General features: G+C 39.2%; 1 protein-coding gene across 3 annotated transcripts in view; it reads right to left on the reverse strand.

The window, feature by feature from the left end:
* The window catches only part of mia2 (MIA SH3 domain ER export factor 2), a 56,295-nt gene continuing 38,152 nt past the window's right edge, over nt 1–18,143 (reverse strand). Inside the window, exons 17-28 of one of the 3 annotated variants that reach the window (XM_067991497.1) lie at nt 17,740–17,830; nt 12,489–12,627; nt 11,635–11,736; nt 11,493–11,553; nt 10,508–10,543; nt 9,695–9,762; nt 8,025–8,137; nt 7,635–7,766; nt 7,221–7,373; nt 5,489–5,574; nt 5,013–5,241; nt 1–735 (exon numbers count right to left, since the gene is read on the reverse strand). In XM_067991497.1, the coding sequence (XP_067847598.1) occupies nt 566–735; nt 5,013–5,241; nt 5,489–5,574; nt 7,221–7,373; nt 7,635–7,766; nt 8,025–8,137; nt 9,695–9,762; nt 10,508–10,543; nt 11,493–11,553; nt 11,635–11,736; nt 12,489–12,627; nt 17,740–17,830 (1,380 nt within the window). In that variant the 3' untranslated portion in view covers nt 1–565. Of the gene's footprint in view, nt 736–5,012; nt 5,242–5,488; nt 5,575–7,220; nt 7,374–7,634; nt 7,767–8,024; nt 8,138–9,694; nt 9,763–10,507; nt 10,544–11,492; nt 11,554–11,634; nt 11,737–12,488; nt 12,628–14,652; nt 14,915–17,739; nt 17,831–18,143 lie in introns of those variants that run through there. The other 2 variants (XM_067991498.1, XM_067991499.1) reach the window with 2 other exon arrangements.

The raw sequence follows: 18,143 nt of genomic DNA on the forward strand, positions 1-18,143 counted from the left end.
TTTTGTTTAAATCAAACACTTGTTTTATTTTCAGTATTTTACAATAAACATTTTTACATAGTCTGAATGTTCCTCAAACATTCCTTTTATATTAAGACTATAAATCTGCATTTACATCAGTGGAACCAAGCACAAGCACAGCACCACTTTGGACATGCACATAAATGGCATTTCTTCCTGGTTGAAATACAATTTTGCTTTAAAAATAATCTGTCATTAAGCATTTACAAATTCTGTACCTACAATGCTCTTAATTAAAATAGTGCATGGCAAAACCCTGCTGTACAATGGTAAGCTAACCCTCACAGTATTGCACAGTAAAAGTTTAATAAATTCCATGTGAGACTCCTGAGGTGTACATTTCTAATCAAACTGCACGTTATCAGAAAACTTATGTGCCTTTATTCCAAACTGGAAAATTATCACTAATATTAAATACTGCTTAACCAATTATTTATAGCAAACACCATTAAAAATGATGCATCAAACGTTCTAACTTGCACTTCACATTCTAATGTACTTTTTGACTGAGCACACGGCCGTAGATTTTTTTTCCATCACCCATTCATTTTTCCTGTGAAGGTGGTGGGTGTTCTGTTGCGGGAAACTTGGGTGGAGGAAGTCGAGAAGGGAGAAGGCTACTTGCACCGTCTGAAAGTGGTCTATGTGGAAGAAAAATAGGTCGAGGTGGTGGCAAGTTACCCAGATATGCTCCTGGTTGTACCGGATCTCTCACTAAAATAAAGTACAGAACAAGTTATTTTCTTGGAATTATTGGAGTGATGACATTTTTTGACCATACAACTGGCAGTAGCACTTATGCAATAGTTTTTAAAAACAAGTACCCATACAAATATTATCTAATTTCTATTCTCTATAAGCATAGATGGGCTGAATGGTTTTCCTCATCTGTCTATCTTGTGATATGCTCTTTCCAGACATTTCATTTTCTTAAAAGAAAGGCTTTGTGTTCTTTCTAATGAGATTGGTTTTATCTACAGTCATTTAATTCTATTTAATTCAACCACCGCACACATTCAGTATACAAGAAACTAGACCTTTACAAGCAACAATTATAGACTTTTCTGATGAAAGCAATACTGAAAATAGATTCCACCATTTTCCATCTTCTCTGTTCCCTTCCTATAATATTAATCATATCATATCCACCGATTCCATTAGATGTCCCACATTTACAATATTCAACATTATCATTTGAAAGTGGAAGAAATTTGATCCATGAACACCAGTAACATCATACTTTTGTTTTTGATGGAAAGAATTCATTAAAAAAATCCAAAAATAGCTGCTGCTTGATCAATTTTGATCAGATGTTTTCTAGATCTCAGTAGTAGAAGTACTGCAGCTATTTAAACAAAGCTCACAGCCCTCAATCCATATGCAGATACTTCTTAAGGACTAATGCTTCAGAAGTAATACTCAAGTTAAAGTGTTAAGCTTCACTAAAACACACATCATGAGATTGTGACTGAAGTAATTACAGAAATTAAAAGAAAGAAGCCATTTGGCTAACTGTGCCATTGCAACTGGAGCTATCCACTCAGATTCCATTTCCCTGCCCTTCCTGTATCCATTTATAATCTTCCATTTCAAATATTCAATTTCTTTTCAAATCATATTAGTCTCTGCCTCAGTAGCCACTTGTGGAAAGATATTTCATATTCTAATATCCCTCTATGTGAAAACATTCTTCTAATTCCCCCCTTCATTCTTCCAGTGATAATCCTCAGTCTACACCACCTGATTACCATTCACCAACCTTTCACTCTAGGTGTTGAGTCTCTAGTCACCATCAAAACCTTCCATAATTTTGAAATCTATTAGATGTTCTCTTAACAACTTACATTTATATAACGTAGGACAACGTTCTAAGGTGCTATCACAGGAACGTAAAAAGACAAAATTTGACACTGAGCCAAAGGCGGCGATATTAGGAGAGGTGAGTAAAATCTTGGTAAAAGAAGTACATTTTAAGGAGGGTCATAAAGGAGGGGAAAGAGGTGGAGAGATGGAGAGGTTCAGAAAGCAAATTCCAGAGCTTAGGGCCTAGACGGCTGAAGGCATAGCTACCAATGGTGGGGCGAAGGGAATGGGGGATGCACAAGAGTCCAGAGTTGGAGGAACGCAGAGTTTTTGGAGGGTTATAGGGCTGAAGGAGGTTACAAAATTGGCTCCCGGTCTGGCAACGCCTTGATTTTAAAATTCGCATCCTTGTTTTCAAATCTCCTCACAGCCTCGCGCTTCCCTATCTCTGTAACCTTCTTCAGCCCTACAACCCTCCGAGATTTCTGCGCTCCTCCAATTCTGGCCTCTTGTGCATCCCCGATTTTAATTGTTCCACCATTGGCAGCCGTGCCATCAGCTGCCTAGGCCCTAAGCTCTGGAATTCCCAACCTAAACCTCTCCACCTCTCCCCTTTTAAGACACTCCTTAAAATCTACTTTGTTGACCTAACTTTTGGTCACCTGTCCTACTGTCTTCTTATGTGGCTCGGAGTCAAATTTTGTTTGATAATGCTCCTGTGAAGCACTTTGGGATCTCCACATCATTGTATTAATTCAGCATGGCTTCCTTGTTTTTATATTGATGTAAAATCTAAATAAAAACTATTGTAATAGATTGTGAAATTCACACTGAGCAATTCAGTTACAGTATAGGCAAATTCCCATCAATGTCCTGTTAATGTAAGCTCAAAGTAATGTGTAACTTCATTTGCATTTTCTAGGTGGAACTATGATAAGCAAGTCACAAATGGCAACATTCTGGCATGACCCTCTCTTGGGCTGAATAAAAGGCACTTCCTCAAAGTATAAATTCTTTTTGTTGTTACTAGCTTCATACACACCTCAGCAGCTTTGCCATCGTCAAACATTCATCATATTTGTTCATTTCAGAAGTTCACTATTTTTCATGGAAAATATTGTTATGCGAATGAATATCTGCATTTGGATTTAGATACTGCTCTAGGGGTTAATGTGTGTTGGGAGGGGTGAACGAGTTGGCGGAGAAGTTTAAACACTGGCCTTTCGCTTATGGAACCTGGGTTCACCTCCAGCCCAGAACAATAGGATGAAAGTCTGTCTCTATTGTTGGTTGTATGAATCCTACATGAAATTAATTTGACAGATTCAGTCCAGTTAATAGTGGGCACGGGCTTACAACACAAAATTGCCCCTAATATGACAATCTCACTTAGAGAGGCCATAGGAATGTGGAAAATTAAAATGCAGTTAAGATATCTTATTGTGGCAGAGAAGGAGGAGCTTCTTCGAACTGTGCCAAACCTGACCTGGAAATGCTTGATGATGACACAGTGTGCCCAAAATGGAGTGTGTTTCACCTAGCATTTGTCTGTTGAATCAGTCCTGGTGATTAACTTGAAGTTTCCCCCTTCCCAAAGCAGAACCTCCCTATTTCTACAGGACCTTCACATTCCCACACTAAATCCATTAATGAAATAAACCTGCTCTCTGGGTTCCTTAACAATATGTTCTGGTTAAAAAATGAACACAAAAAAGACATTAAAAAAATTGTTCCGAACATTAATAAGCATTTTCAGTACAGGATGGATGCATCCATATTTATCAAGAAAAAAAATATTGTTCAAAAATCCTCAACATTTTGAGGAAGAACTGCTTGCACTTTGGGAAAATGAAAGACATTAACCACTAGGAGATAGGCTCAAGGAAAGATAGCAGAGTCAAACTGATGTGCCACACAGACAACCCCCAACTAGATTTTTTTTAAGCAAAGTCGGTTTCAGCATCAAAAGCCTTAACGGAGTAGCTTTAGACCAAAATCATTTGTAGTGATGTGCTCAAGGATGTAAACTACAGTAGTCCAGTTTATCAAGAAGCAAGGATGAGCTCTTTATTCTACAATGACACTCTCCAGATCGGGTCCTGGTGTCAGAATTGTCAACTGACACTCTTGGCCAGGATAAATAAAGTGAATTCAAAAATGTGGTTCTTCTTTTCCTGACACAACAAATTTAATCTGATCACAACATAAATTAGCTGCAGGTTCCCAAGGCTTTGGTTCTAGTAAATTGGATTACAATACTCTCGCTTTCAACAACTTGCCCGTCTCATGAAAAAAGTTCACTCCTGCATGAACTTCTTCATTTTTTCCTCATTCCAAGAATCTACAGAAATTATAAGTGGAAGAATCACAAATGATTCTCATAATTCCTTACTGGTCAAAGAAATCATAGCATAGACTTTCCTCTATGAGTGCTGCGCCTGAGAGGAGACAACTGCCCTGTTTCTCCTCTCCTAGGCCGTATGCGTGGCCCGAGCAACGCCAACTGCAGACCCGCACCCTGGCTGGGCTGTGCGCCTAAAACTCGGGCAGGAAATCCCAGTGCAGCTGCACTCTGGGCTACCGAGATCAGGGCCTTTTAGCTGCTGCTGGAGATCGTCCTGGGGAGTTCTTGTTTTTAAAAAAATGTTTTACCTGCTGCATTGCCTCCAGCCTGTCCCAGAGATCCCTGCAGACTTCGATCAACCTCTAGGTCCTATTGCCAGCTTTAAGCAAGCACTCCTCTGGCAGGGCACCCAACGAGCAGAGTTAGAGGAAGTTGAGGTGAAATGCCAGGACCATGCTCTCCCTTCTCATTTAAATGTAAACACTGGGCTTGTGCATACTACAGGCGCAGGCCCAATCATGCATTATGGGAAAGCCCTAATAAATCCTGGGACAGCGCAATGGGGGTGGAGGTCTCCACCCCATTTTTCTCTGGGAAGCACAGATTTCCCCAGGCGCAGGGCAGAGGAAAATTTATCCTCGTGGCTCTTGGATATAAAGGTGCGTGTGCCACCAATCAAATCTCACCTACAGAGGAGGGGTGCTTCCATTTGAAGAATTAACACAATCGTACGAAGAGATTTCATCTGCTTTTCTTGCATGATTTTTCATAGCCCAAACCTAATGCAAATAAACAATTTCACTGTATACTGCCACCAAATGGATAAATAAGTGTGTATACTTACTTCCCATGGGAGGATGAGGTGGTAAACCAAAAGCTCTTAGAGGGAAACGTTCTGGAGGACCATAGATTCCACCACGTGGAGGAAGTGGAAGTCCCCTGTGTAGAAAGTGACCTCTTTGATCAACGGGTAAAAAGGGGATTTGCTTAGGAGAGGCATGTGCAAAACCAGGTCTAATTCCAAAATCAGCTTCAGCAGGAAGGGATTGGTTTAAAGATACATTTAACGTGTCCTGTAGGAAAGATCAGGTGCTGTTTAATCTCAGATAATAAATCTTACACTTAAAAAAGAAAACCAGACAAAGCAGTGTAATCAAATAAAAACGCAAAGCTTTCTAATAATTACAAATCTCAGAGGAACTAGAGATTTGTAAATTGAACAGATGGTTTGAGCTTTAATGATATTAAAGGGTAAGAAGCAATGTGGAAATAAGAGTGTAGATACTAGAACAGCATTAATAACGAAGCAACTATACTTACACGGTCTTGGGTCTGACTCTCGGGAGCAGAATCTGAAATTTCCATGCTATTTTCCAGTGTTGGGCGTCTATCTATACAAATCAAAGCTGAAATGAGGTTATTTCCTAAACTGAAGCAGTATTTCGTCTTTAGAAATTATTAGAATATTTAAACTTAAGCAAAGATCATTTTAAATCACAGTATCATAGTATGTTACAACACAGGAGGCCATTTGGCCCATCGTGCCTGCGCCGGCTCTTTGAAAGAGCCATCCAATTAGTCCCACTCCCCTGCTCTTTCACCATAGACAGTAAATTTTTTCCCTTCAAGTATTTATCCAATTCCCTTTTGAAAGTTATTATTGAATCTGTTTCCATCACCCTTTCAGGCGGTGCATTCCAGACCATAACAAATCTCTGCATAAAAAAATGTTTCCTCATGTCGCCTATAGTAAAAATCTATAGGAACTGTAGTTGGCAGGATTTGAACCTGCGCGGGGAGACCCATCGCTGTAACACAATGCGCACACTCAGCCACAAATGCAATAATATCTTCATTAATTATCTATTCTTCCTTAATTGTGTTTTATATTTGATTAGTAATGTACGCATTCATTGTAAACACCAAATAATAGGAAGATACACATATCTGGAGAGTTGGAAAGTACATTCAGTACTCTAGAATACTCAATGTAGCAGTACAGTGAGACCAATTTATAAACAGCGACCATCTCTGCTAAAACAAGATGTGGAAAGATCAAAGTGATGAGGCCAAGTTATAACATGTAATTCATTGAAAGAAATTAACTTTTTATTTACCGTTAAGAAACTGATAGAAACTATTAAGGAATGAGTCAACCATCTTTGTCAGAATAGAAAAAGCTTTGGAAACAAAGTAAAAAGCAGCTTACAACTGCAATGTGTTTATTCTCTTCCCACAACAGAAAAAATGTACATGCAAAATCAAATTAAGAAATGGAATACGTAAACAGATCCCAAAGTCAGATAGAAGTATTTTGCATGTTAAAAATGTAGCTAGTTAGTTTTGAACAACACTACAACCACGACCTAATTTTTAAAAAAAGTTAAATGTTACATTTCCTATCATTGATATTTAGATGTTGTATGTTTTGGATTTTTCAGTCTATTTGTTCCAGTACCTTTTGTTTCAACGGAAAATCAAAAGCCACCAGTAATTTTATGGGTGACTTTTTGTCCACTATGAACCATCACCAATGGTACATTCATTAAAGTAATAGCTTAGGTCTATTTGAATTTAATGTTAAAATTGCTACAAAATAAAACAAATGGCTTTTATTGGTCGAGATTAGTCAAATTCTAAAAACTGTCAATTATATATTTTTCCCATAAATTTCCCAAGCATACCAGCAACTTGCTTCATTTCTCCACTTCCACTTTTGTTATACTAAAATGATGACTGCAGCACTACACTGCCCCTGTTCTAGCTAAAAAAATTGAAGTTTAGTTCTGCTGATCCAGATAATCTTCCTGAAGATATATGTCTGATGATAGGGAGTAATAGAGTATCCTATTGTACATTTAAAATACACCAACAGCATTGTGAAATTGAATGTAGGACAAAGCATAGAGTCGAAGATTAACTCCAAAATCTTAGTTCTCTGAAAGTATTTAAAGGATAAGATTTATTAAGCTATATCATCAAGTGTTCCCAGTCATCACTTAAATATCCTCCACATTGTATAGGTAGGTCTTTTGTAGTGATCCTTATATACCTGGTGATGCCCCCAAAAGCTTCCGTTCTCTTTCCCACACAGGGGACAGCGAACCACTATCAGACTGCGGACCATGGTGGTCAGACATTCGGTCAGAGACTGAATCCACATTTTCATTAGGGCTGTGGTCTGGATGGACTGATGGACCTTTTGCTATAGACAAAATGATACACAAAAATGAATTATAATATATTTTAGGTTTTGTGATCTATAATTCTTAACAAATAACAAACAAGAACATTCCACAGATTTACATTTTGCAGACAACCTAAATCAATTTCTTTACACCTTTTGTTGCTCACAGGAGTACTTTTACGTTTACATTATTGTTCAGGAAGTTAACAAAAACAGGTCACAACCCAATTGCTTAGTGCTCTGTAATTTTAATTTAAACTATTACGATAGATACATTACTTTTAAAGTCTGGTCTTCCAGGAAACAAAGGTGAAAACCTTGAGGGTCCATCTAGTAATGAAGGCGATAGAAAACCCATGGGTTCAGAGCCAGGTCGACCCACTGGAGAAGGACCATATGGAGAACTTCTTCCTGCAACATGATACACAAATCACAAAACAGCTCTAATTTCTGTACATGAAATCAAGAAGGGTCTTTAAAATTAAAGCCTGCACAAATCAGTATAGTGTAACTAATAGGTTCATTCTCACAGAACTAAAGTCCCAATAATACACAATAAAACAAAATTTATATATAAACTGCTTCCCTCGAAAGGTTTATGTGATTAAATGCATGTGAATTTGATTATGATACAAGATGTCCTGAAAACACTGAAAAAGACTGCAGTACCTCTATATGGTGGGACAAATGTTGAAGGACTTAGTAATGCTGGCCTTCCAGATATATCATTTATAAGTGGATCTTTCAATGCAATATCCATTTTGAATTCCGCTTCAGTTATCCTGTAAAATTAACAACTTGCATTTGTATAGCGCCTTTAACGTAGTAAAACGTCCCAAGGCACTTCACAGGATTATCAAACAAATTACATACTCTTATACCTAAAATTAGCACAGGGATGGGTTTCTACCCTATTGGAAAGTTGATCCTTCTCTATTTACAGTCAGTTGTCAGAAGTTTACTGTAACACTTACAAGAGGATTGTGGGTATAAATGCAGACCCCAAAGAAAAATGGATAGAAGCACAGGGATATCATCCCGAAGAAGGGTTTCAGATTCTGCAGTAATTATAGGGAAATATTTTTCACTGAACTGTCAAGTAATCCTAAACGTTACATCTGTACACTTACTAGACACTCCTTGATTAGCTTGTTTATACTTTAGAATTGTTGGACAAGTGCAATCTGTAAATAGCTATTTTCTATAGAACCTCCTCTAACACATATCAGAACACTGCTCACAAATAATTTTTCTTGTTCATACTGTAACTGAACTTCATGTCATGTGCCAGGGAGTACTGCACACAACGTCTGCTCCTAAGTGCCTCTGTTGTGGCAACCTGGGAGCAAACATTTTGTGCAGAATTAGGTTTGTCGGCAACATTTTATTTAAGGATTTTCTCCAGCGGATGGTTAGCAATAAGAAGTACAATACAACCAGCAGCAATGTGAACCGCAGCCAGGAAAAATATCAAGAACAGTGCGTCAAGTCAACAAACCTAAAACAAAACTGTAAAAAGGAACGGCTAAGACACACAGATCCTGTAATTGTACAGATCTTTTCAACATTTGAGTGCAGGGAAATTCCAAAACCTGTATTTCCTCTTTTAAAAAAAAGTTGGCAAAATAAAGCCTGCAAACAAGAGCAGTGATCAAACAAAATATTTTTTTCAAAAATAAGTTATTACTCTTAATCCAATGACATGATTTGTCCATAGCATTGTCTATTTTGCAAAGAAGTAATTATCTAAAATGCGTCAATATTTTCTTATCATGCACTTTTTAGCCATGGTTTTGCACATTTAAATTTCTGATTATATCAAGTACAACAGATTTAGGAAAGAATCTCCAGACATATCTTTGCAGATCTAAAAGTTAAAAAAAAGTTTAATGCCTCTATTGATGAAATCGCAGTTTTTATGTCCAACCCTCTCACCAACCAAAAATTAGGGGAAAAGTGCAAACACTGAGGAAAATTTCAGCAGTCAATCTTGAACTCAACAGTGTCCGAGTATTTCAGACACTTCCTACCATCACGCATATTCCCCTCCATCAACATATCTGTTTGTATATCCAGATGGGCCATGAAATAGATTACAATTGTCAGTACTTTCAACTTTAAGTTTTTAAACAACATCTTAAAATTTATCTCTTGAAACAAATCATCTTTTTCCTGCCAAAAAGCTTACTCCTAATACATCTGGGTATGTCAAAGCATTTATAGCTCCTTTTGATATTGCAACCGTCAAAAGAGTTAGACAAACATTGTTACTGTATATAAATGGAATAAAGAGCTCACTTTGGATGGCATGAAATATTTGGGAACAGATGAAAACTTACTTTTGCCGAAGGTGAATGTTCTCTCTTTTAATATTGCCAAGCTCTCGATCAGCTTCACGAGCTGACAGCTACGAATAAAAATATATTTTTAAAAAGTTGCACTAAGGTGATTTCAATTATGGATACAGACTGTAACCATTAGCCTACGAGGATTACTGTAGCAATTCTGCATTAAAATGAATTCATCCTTGGCACGTTCTAGGAATCAAGTTGCATGTTCAGTGATTGGTTTTTTTGGCCTGATTTTACTTTATATTTCTCATTAAAAATGTGAAAATATTGTTAGAAAGTTATGTGAACATTTTTCAGTGCTCAAAAGATTGAGGACTGTACACTTTCACAGGCAGTTGAATATTTCTTAATACGAGTAAATTGCTCAGACGGTCAATTGATGAATTTAACCTTTTTTTAATATACAAGATGGTGGCAGAGCGGGAAAGACTTCAGAAACTTGCTCCACAGAGCCACCTACGAGCCAGAGCTAGCAACTGTATTGGGACAATTGACAGAGCAAAATGGCAAGTATTGACATAGCAAATTACAATAGTTATGTTGGCAGAAAAGAGTGACCAAAAGGCGTGACGGCAGAACAGAAAGAACTTGCATTTACAGAATGTCTTTCATGACCTCTGGACATCCCAAAGCGCTTTACAAGAAATTAAGCACTTTTTAAGTGTAGTCACTGTTGTAATGTTGGATGTAAGGTTTGTGGACAGAAAGTGCATGCCAGGTGCAAGACTTTTAATTGTATAAGATAAATTGATACATCAGAAATTTGAACAAACAGTACTGCATTTAACTTCTGAAACTCACCCAGTTATCATGTGCTTTTTTCTCATGAGATACAATCTGTAAATGTAAATACGAAGGAAAATTGTTGAATTAAAGTCTGTGTAAACAAGACATTAAGCCCAATTTTCAAGTAACACTATCTAACAGTGTAATTGTGTCCATTGACAATATTAACTGATCCTGTTCCCCAATCTTCAATTTAACAATCAGTATGTTGAATACCATTTGTGCTTGTTTTCAATATGGCAAAACAATGTGTATATACAACAACAATTTGCTTTTATATAGCAACTTTATTGTAGAAAAACGTCCCAAGCCATTTCACAGATGTGTAATCAGACCAAAGTCAATACTGAACCAAAGAATGAAGTATTAGGAGGGGTGACCAAAAGCTTGGTCAAAGAAGTGGGTTATAAGGCGGGACTTAATGGAGAAGAGAGAGATGGAGAGATTTAGAGAGGGAATTCTAGAGCATAGGGCCTGGACGACTGAAGGCATTGCTGCCAATGGGGGTGGGGGGCGCGAAGAGAGTGAGAGATGCACGAGGCCAGTGTTCTTGGAGGGCTGTAGGGCTGGAGGAGGTTACAGAGATGTGGAAGGGGTGAGGCCGTGGAGAGATTTAAACATATGGATGGTTTTAAATTTGAGGCGGTGGGGACCAGGAGCCAATATAGGTCAGTGAGAACAGGAGTGATGGGTGAGTGAGAGGTGGTGAGGGATAGGATATGGGCAGCAGAGTTTTGGATGAGCTGAAGTTTATGGAGGGTGGAGGATAGGATGCCAACCAGAAGAGCATTGGAATAGTCGAGTCTGGAGGTGACAAAGGCATGGTGAGCTGAGGGTTTTAGCAGCAGATGGGCTGAGGCAGGGGTGGAGGCGGAACAGGGCAACGTTAGATGCAGAAGTAGACGATCTTTGTGATGGTATCAGGAAGATAAAAAGCAGAAAACCAGATTACTGAATCTGGTAAGAAATGAGCAAACAGCAACAATTTTCTTTTACGTACTTGATTTTTATACGACTGAATAGTTTTAACTAATTCTTCTTCAAGATCTTTAGCACGTTGCCTGCAAAGAAAGCAAAACAGTAACAGTATCTGAATTCAAAATTTATGATATATTAATTAACAAACTGACAACTGCAGTTACCTATAGAGACTGAGCTCTTCAGTCGCTTCATTAATTTTTTCATCAACTTCAGAAAGCTTCTCTTCCTTCTGCAGACGCTGATGCTTTTCCAGAGTTAGCTTTCTATGGATAATGGAACCACAATACATAGAAATTATTCAGTCTTTTGCTCTTAAACTAACTGGTATATAAAGTCCTTAGCAAGGCCTCACAAGGTGATGGATTAGTGCTATCAGTAGGTGTGTTAATATCTTGCAACCAGTTGCTTCAAGAATTTTCAATGGGGATTTTCAGCACTTTCTGAGGGGGAAAGGGTTACGTTCAGTATAAGGAAACTGTCCCCCCTTAACATCAATTCTAACCAGACAAGACCGGGGGTAATTAGTGGCTGATCAACAGCAAACTTTGCAGATTAAATCTGGCCTCCTAAATCATAACAATGAGTTAAAAATCGTTGATTACAATTAGACATTTGTGCTCTTTTGAATACAAAATTCAAACATAAATGATTGAAGAATAACCCATTTTAAATGAGTATTTTCTTCTCTCCTACGTCTCTGTGGGCCATACATTATTCTTTGTCTCATCACATGAACAACCAACTTGCGTCAGGTCCATCATTACTGCTGTTGAACATACCGTGCTTGCAAGGGCAATGCAACTTTCCTCTCATGAGGAAAGCACCCGGCCTTCACCTTGTTCCTCCCCTCAGTGGCAAGGCTGAGATCTGGACTAAGTGTAGGCATCAAATTCAGCACTGTATTACTAAAAACAGACCCTAAAAATTGCTCTGGAACTAATTAATTCCCAATTACAATCATACTTCCTACAAGATTCTGTTTCATCCAAATTCTGCCTCAATCTGATCTTCGTACCTTTGAAGCTCCATTTCTTTCTCGTGGTACAATTCTGTCATGATCTTTAACTTCTGCTGAGTGGTCTTGTATTCAGTCTCAAATTGAGTTGTCTCATATTGAACTGAAGTTTGTTCTAATTGAAGTTTTTCAATTCGCTCTGCCAAATGGAAAGAAAAACTGTTCATGAATACATTGCAAGTTACATGGTATTTTATTTTAGAGCCATCATAATACAAGATGGTCATGAAATAGAATTTATAGTAGAATTGTGAATATTATACAAATATTAAATATGGAGTGAATCAAGGTTTCAACACAAAGAAACATGATGCAAAATAACAAACAATGAGCCAGTGTAAGTACATTGAAACCAGAAATTTGTATTAAGGAGACTGTCTCAGAAGGAGTGTCAGGAAGGGCTAGTAAATCAGTGGTGCATGATATTCAAGTGAGACTTGCTGTTCACTGACAACACATGGGGCACCAAGTACAAAAGAAAGAGGTGCTTACTTTAGCAGAAGAACCAGAGAGCCACAGAAGTTTACAGCACTGAAGGAGGCCATTCACTGGCTCTTTACTAGAACAATCCAAAAATAATTCCGCTGTCCTGCTTTCTCTCCATGGCCCTGTATCTTCCTCAGCTTCAAATATTTAACCACTTTTCCCTTAAAAGATGCAATGTTCTCTGCCTCAGCGACTTCCTGTGGCAATACATTCCATGCTCGAACAACTCTGCATAATTTTAGAAATTTCTCCTAACCTTTCTCATCTTAGTAACAACTTTAAATTGATGATCTCCGCATCATTGACTCCCTAACCATAGCAAATAGTACTTCCCTATTCAACTTAATAAATCCCTTCATGATTTTAAATACCTCTATTAAATCTCTTCTTTATTCCAACAGAAATAATCCCAGTACCTCATGTCTCTCCTCATATAGTTTCTCATCCCTGGATCTCATGCTGGTGAATCTTCACTGTACACTCTGTTGCTTTAATGTCCTTTCTATAACAAGGCACCCAAAACTGCACACAATGGTCTAACTACAGTGTAACTACTGTCTTGTGCAAATTTATCATTACTTATTTGCTCCTGTACTCTATGCCTCCATTTATAAAACAGAATCCTCTTGGCCTTCACGGCCTCTTGCACTCACTTTCAAAGAATTATGGGCGCTAAATTGGGCCGTGTAGCGCTCATTATTTCGGCGCTACCCAGCCTCTCAAACATCCAAGATGGCGTCTTGACTGCGCACGCATGTTTCCAGCGTGACGTGCGCCGGATGCCATCTTGGTATATGAGTTATGAGTTGGCCCATGCACAAATACTGAACGCTGAAAGCATGTAGAGTAAGGAGAAAATGGATGCAATCAGCGTGCAATGCAGATTTAAAGTGATAGACACCATTTTGGCACTTAACCCTCAACTCAATGCACAGTCTTAACCACGACCATCTGAACGTGTCTTAGAGTGCCTGGAGGACCCCCACCAGTGCTATTTAAAGGGACCATGCAGATTTACAAGTTAGTGGCTGGATTATTGCTTCTGGCTGCCGAGACATTTGTAACTGTTTTTGGAGTTCTCCTATAGTTGAATACTAGGATGCAGGGACATAGCCTGACATTTAGAGCCAGGATGTGCAAGAGTCAAGTTAGGAAACGCTGCTACATACAAAGGGTGGGAGAAGTTTGGAACGCTCTTCTGCAAATGGCAGTTGATGCTAGCTCAATTGTGAATTCTTAAATCTGAGATTGATAGATTTCTGTGAACCAAGGGTATGAAGAGATATGGGGCTAAAACGAGTATATGGAGTTAAGTCACAGGTCCAGCATGATCTCATTGAATGGCGGAACAGGCTCGAGGGGCTAAATGCCACTGCCACTTGCTGCCTCCTGATATGTGCCACCTTCTTCTGCAAGAAAGCGGGTCGTGTATCTGGGTAATGTGCCTGTCATGGTTGAATAGCTGCCAGTGTGTGTGGCCTGTGAGTTGTGGGTGGGCAGCTTGCAACAGGGTAATGTGTAAGGGTGAGAGGAAGCATCTGATTGGAAGAGTTGAGTACTGATGGAAAGAGTTTGTTGGTATATGGGTGATGGGGGTGTAGTGCGTGGAGCAGTGGATGCAGCTCATGGTGCAGCTGGTAGGATACGCCACTTGACAGTTGACCTCACTCACCTTGACCACTCATGTCAAAGCATTGAACTTCTTCCTGCACTGCTTCTACGTTCGTGGTGCTGTGCGCCTGGCATTGACTTCGTCCCCCGCTGCCTCCCACTGCCTTTTGGCCATATCTCTGAAGTGCCTCTTGCCCCCCTCCGTGGATAAAGGATGCCCCTCCTTCTATCCATCTCTTGCACCACGGTCTCCAGTGTATCAGCAGAGAACCTTGGTGCGCGCACTCTCCCAGGCCTGGTACCAACTCAGATCGGCAGATCGGTGAGGTCTAGCATGCAGATTGGAGGATGTGGGATTTAGTAGTGCGTAACCTTTATTCAATGTTTTAACATAACTCATCAGTGTGTAAACATAGGGACAGGACCTGCATCTGTGTTTTACGTGTGCGATGTCTGATCTCCGTTCAGACAGCAGACTGTTATTTTTAGCAAATTACAGGTACCAACTACCTTTAAGAGATTTTAAGAGACAGCCTGCCTTTAAGAGATTAGAGCTTCCCCCTACTGGTGGAAAGAGAGAATTGCATTGATCGACGTGCAAGGCCTGGATTTGAACGCATGTTGCAGGTGAGTACTGAGGCCGGACGAAGTTCTCGTCCTGCTCGCACAGGGGCCAATGGGCACGGGCTAATAGTGGATCACGCTACCTACGCCCAATAATAGGCCCTATCGAATTTTTTTCCCCCATATATTTGAACCTCTAAATCTCTCTGTTCATCACACCTTTCAGTATCTTTCCACTGAGTGTATACTTCCATTTCATGTTTTTCCTCCCAAAATGCACTACCTCACACTTCTCTGCAGTAAATTGCATCTACCACCTGTCAATGTCCTCCTGAGATCTTTTACAGTATGTAAATCCTGTACATTTGTGCTGTCAAATTTGTATAATTATATATATATATATATATATATATATATAAAATCTCAAGAGCTAAAAATGGACAAGGACTGATTACTTCCAACCCTTCTCTAATCCGAGCAACACCCATTAACCTTAACCCTTTGTTTCCTGTCTGCCAAACAACTTTCTATCCATACTGTTACACTGTCTCTTATACCGTCTCGAATGCCATCCAAAAATCCATATACACTACATTTATTGCATTCCCTTACCTACCCAATCAATTAATTCTTCAAAGAAGCACTTAAAATTTGTCAAACACGACTTGCCTTTAACAAATCCAGAAAATGCTGCCTCTCTCCACAGATGCTGCCTGACCTTCTGAGTGTTTTCCAGCACTTTCTGTTTTTATTTCAGATTTCCAGCATCTGCAGGATTTTGCTTTTGTTTTTAAAAAATCCATGCTGGTTGCCTTGATTATCCCAAACATTTGTAAATGCTTACTAATTTGATTTGAATTATGGTTCTAAAAGTTTGCTGATATTAGATTAACTGCTCTATAGTTAACTCTCCCTTCTTGGATAGTGGTGTTATATTAGCTACTCTCCAGTGCCTGACACAATTTGCATACCAAAAAAGGACTGAAAAATTGTGGTCAGAACCTCTGCTATCTCCTCTCTGGCTTCTTTCAACAGCTTAGGATGCAATCCATCAGGGCCCAGTTTTGCCATTTTTTTCAGAGCTAATTCCTTTTCTACAATTGTTCCACATCCCACTCTTACATCTACAACAGCATTTCTGACCAGTCTATCTAGGTAGGCTTGTTCATTAGTCAATGGGATCTGATTTTAGGAATAATTAAATTTCAGTACTGTATATTCCAACTAATTGTTGGGAAGACCAAAGCCATTGTTTTTGGTTCCTGCTACAAACTCCGTTCCCTAGCCACCGACTCCATCCCTCTCCCTGGCCACTGTCTGAGGCTGAACCAGACCGTTTGCAATCTTGGCATCTTATTTGACCCTGAGATGAGCTTCCGACCACATATCCGCTCCATCACCAAGACCGCCTACTTCCACCTCCGTAACATCGCGCGTCTCTGCTCCTGAAACCCTCATCCATACCTTTGTTACCTCTAGACTTGACTATTCCAATGCTTTCCTGACCGGCCTCCCATCTTCCACCCTCCATAAACTTGAGCTCATCCAAAACTCTGCTGCCCGTATCCTAACTCGCACCAAGTCCCGTTCACCCATCACCCCTGTGCTCGCTGACCTACATTGGCTCCCAGTCCGGCAACGCCGCGATTTTAAAATTCTCATCCTTGTTTCCATGGTCTCGCCCCTCCCTCGTGCTATAACCTCCTCCAGTCCTACAACCCTCCAAGATCTCTGAGCTCCTCCAATTCTGGCATCTTGCGCATTCCCGATTTTAATCGCTCCACCATTGGTAGTCGTGCCTTCAGCTGCCTAGGCACTAAGTTCTGGAATTCTCTCCCTAAATCTCTCCGCCTCTCTCTTTTCTTTTAAAACGCACCTATCTCTCTGATTAAGCTTTTGGTCACGTGTCCAAATACCTCCTTATGTGGCTCAGTATCAAATTTTGTTTGATAATCGCTTCTGTGATGCGCCTTGGGACATTTTACTACGTTAAAGGCACCATATAAATGGTAGTTATTGTTATGTGAGATATCAAAAATATAGACTAGGTAAATCTGGAGCATTTCTGAAAAGTAAACCTTGGCAGTAGTACAAGAGGGATAACCTCAAACTGGCGAAAGGGAAATTAAAAATTGCTTCAGAAAATTCTTCATTCAAGGAGAGATCAACACTTGGAATAGGGAGTAAAGACAAAAACAGAGCAATTTAAGAGAGTTAGATGTTCTGATCCGAGGACTTCAAGTTTTTTTGAGATGGATAAGCTAATCACCTTTCTCATCCATATTTATCCTCGGATCTTCCAGATCATTTGGAATTAGGAAGATCACAGTGACAGCACTGAATGGCACATGGCTAGGAAAGATGATTAAGCAGCCTATTGGAAAGATCATTAACTTGTTCATCCCAAATCAGAGAATCCCCATACGGAACCACTGAAGACAGCAAAAATGAAGGCACTGAATTTAGGAACTGTGATCATGTACTAATGCAATAGTTCCAAGAAGTTGTCTCACTTCCTTAAAATAATTGACTCAAGGCACAGCAATACGCTCCACTGAATATATGAACACTGCAACATCTTTGTAATTACCTATCAGCTCTTGCTTTGCTTTGATTTCATCAGACAACTTGCTGTGAATCTGATTTCTTTCTTCTTCCACTGACTTCAAGCCAGCATTTAACTAAAAAAAAAAGTTAAAGAATTTAAAAACAAGGCTCAAAATCATCACATTAGATTTTTCTATTACTGTGGATTTTTTTTTAAAAAAGAGAAGTTACTAATTTCATGTTAACAGATGTTATTATTCAAATTAAATAGGGAGAATTACATTGCCACCACTTGGTAGTATATCAATGCATGTCGTGCCATCAGCAGGCAGATCAAAAGAACAGTCATTCAGCCCCTCGATCATGGCTGATCTGTATCTTAACTTCATTTACCCACCTTGGTTCCATATACCTTAATACTCTTACCTAACAAAAATATATCAATCT

This window comes from Heptranchias perlo, chromosome 10 (genome assembly GCF_035084215.1).
Source record: "Heptranchias perlo isolate sHepPer1 chromosome 10, sHepPer1.hap1, whole genome shotgun sequence".
NCBI lineage: Eukaryota > Metazoa > Chordata > Chondrichthyes > Hexanchiformes > Hexanchidae > Heptranchias > Heptranchias perlo.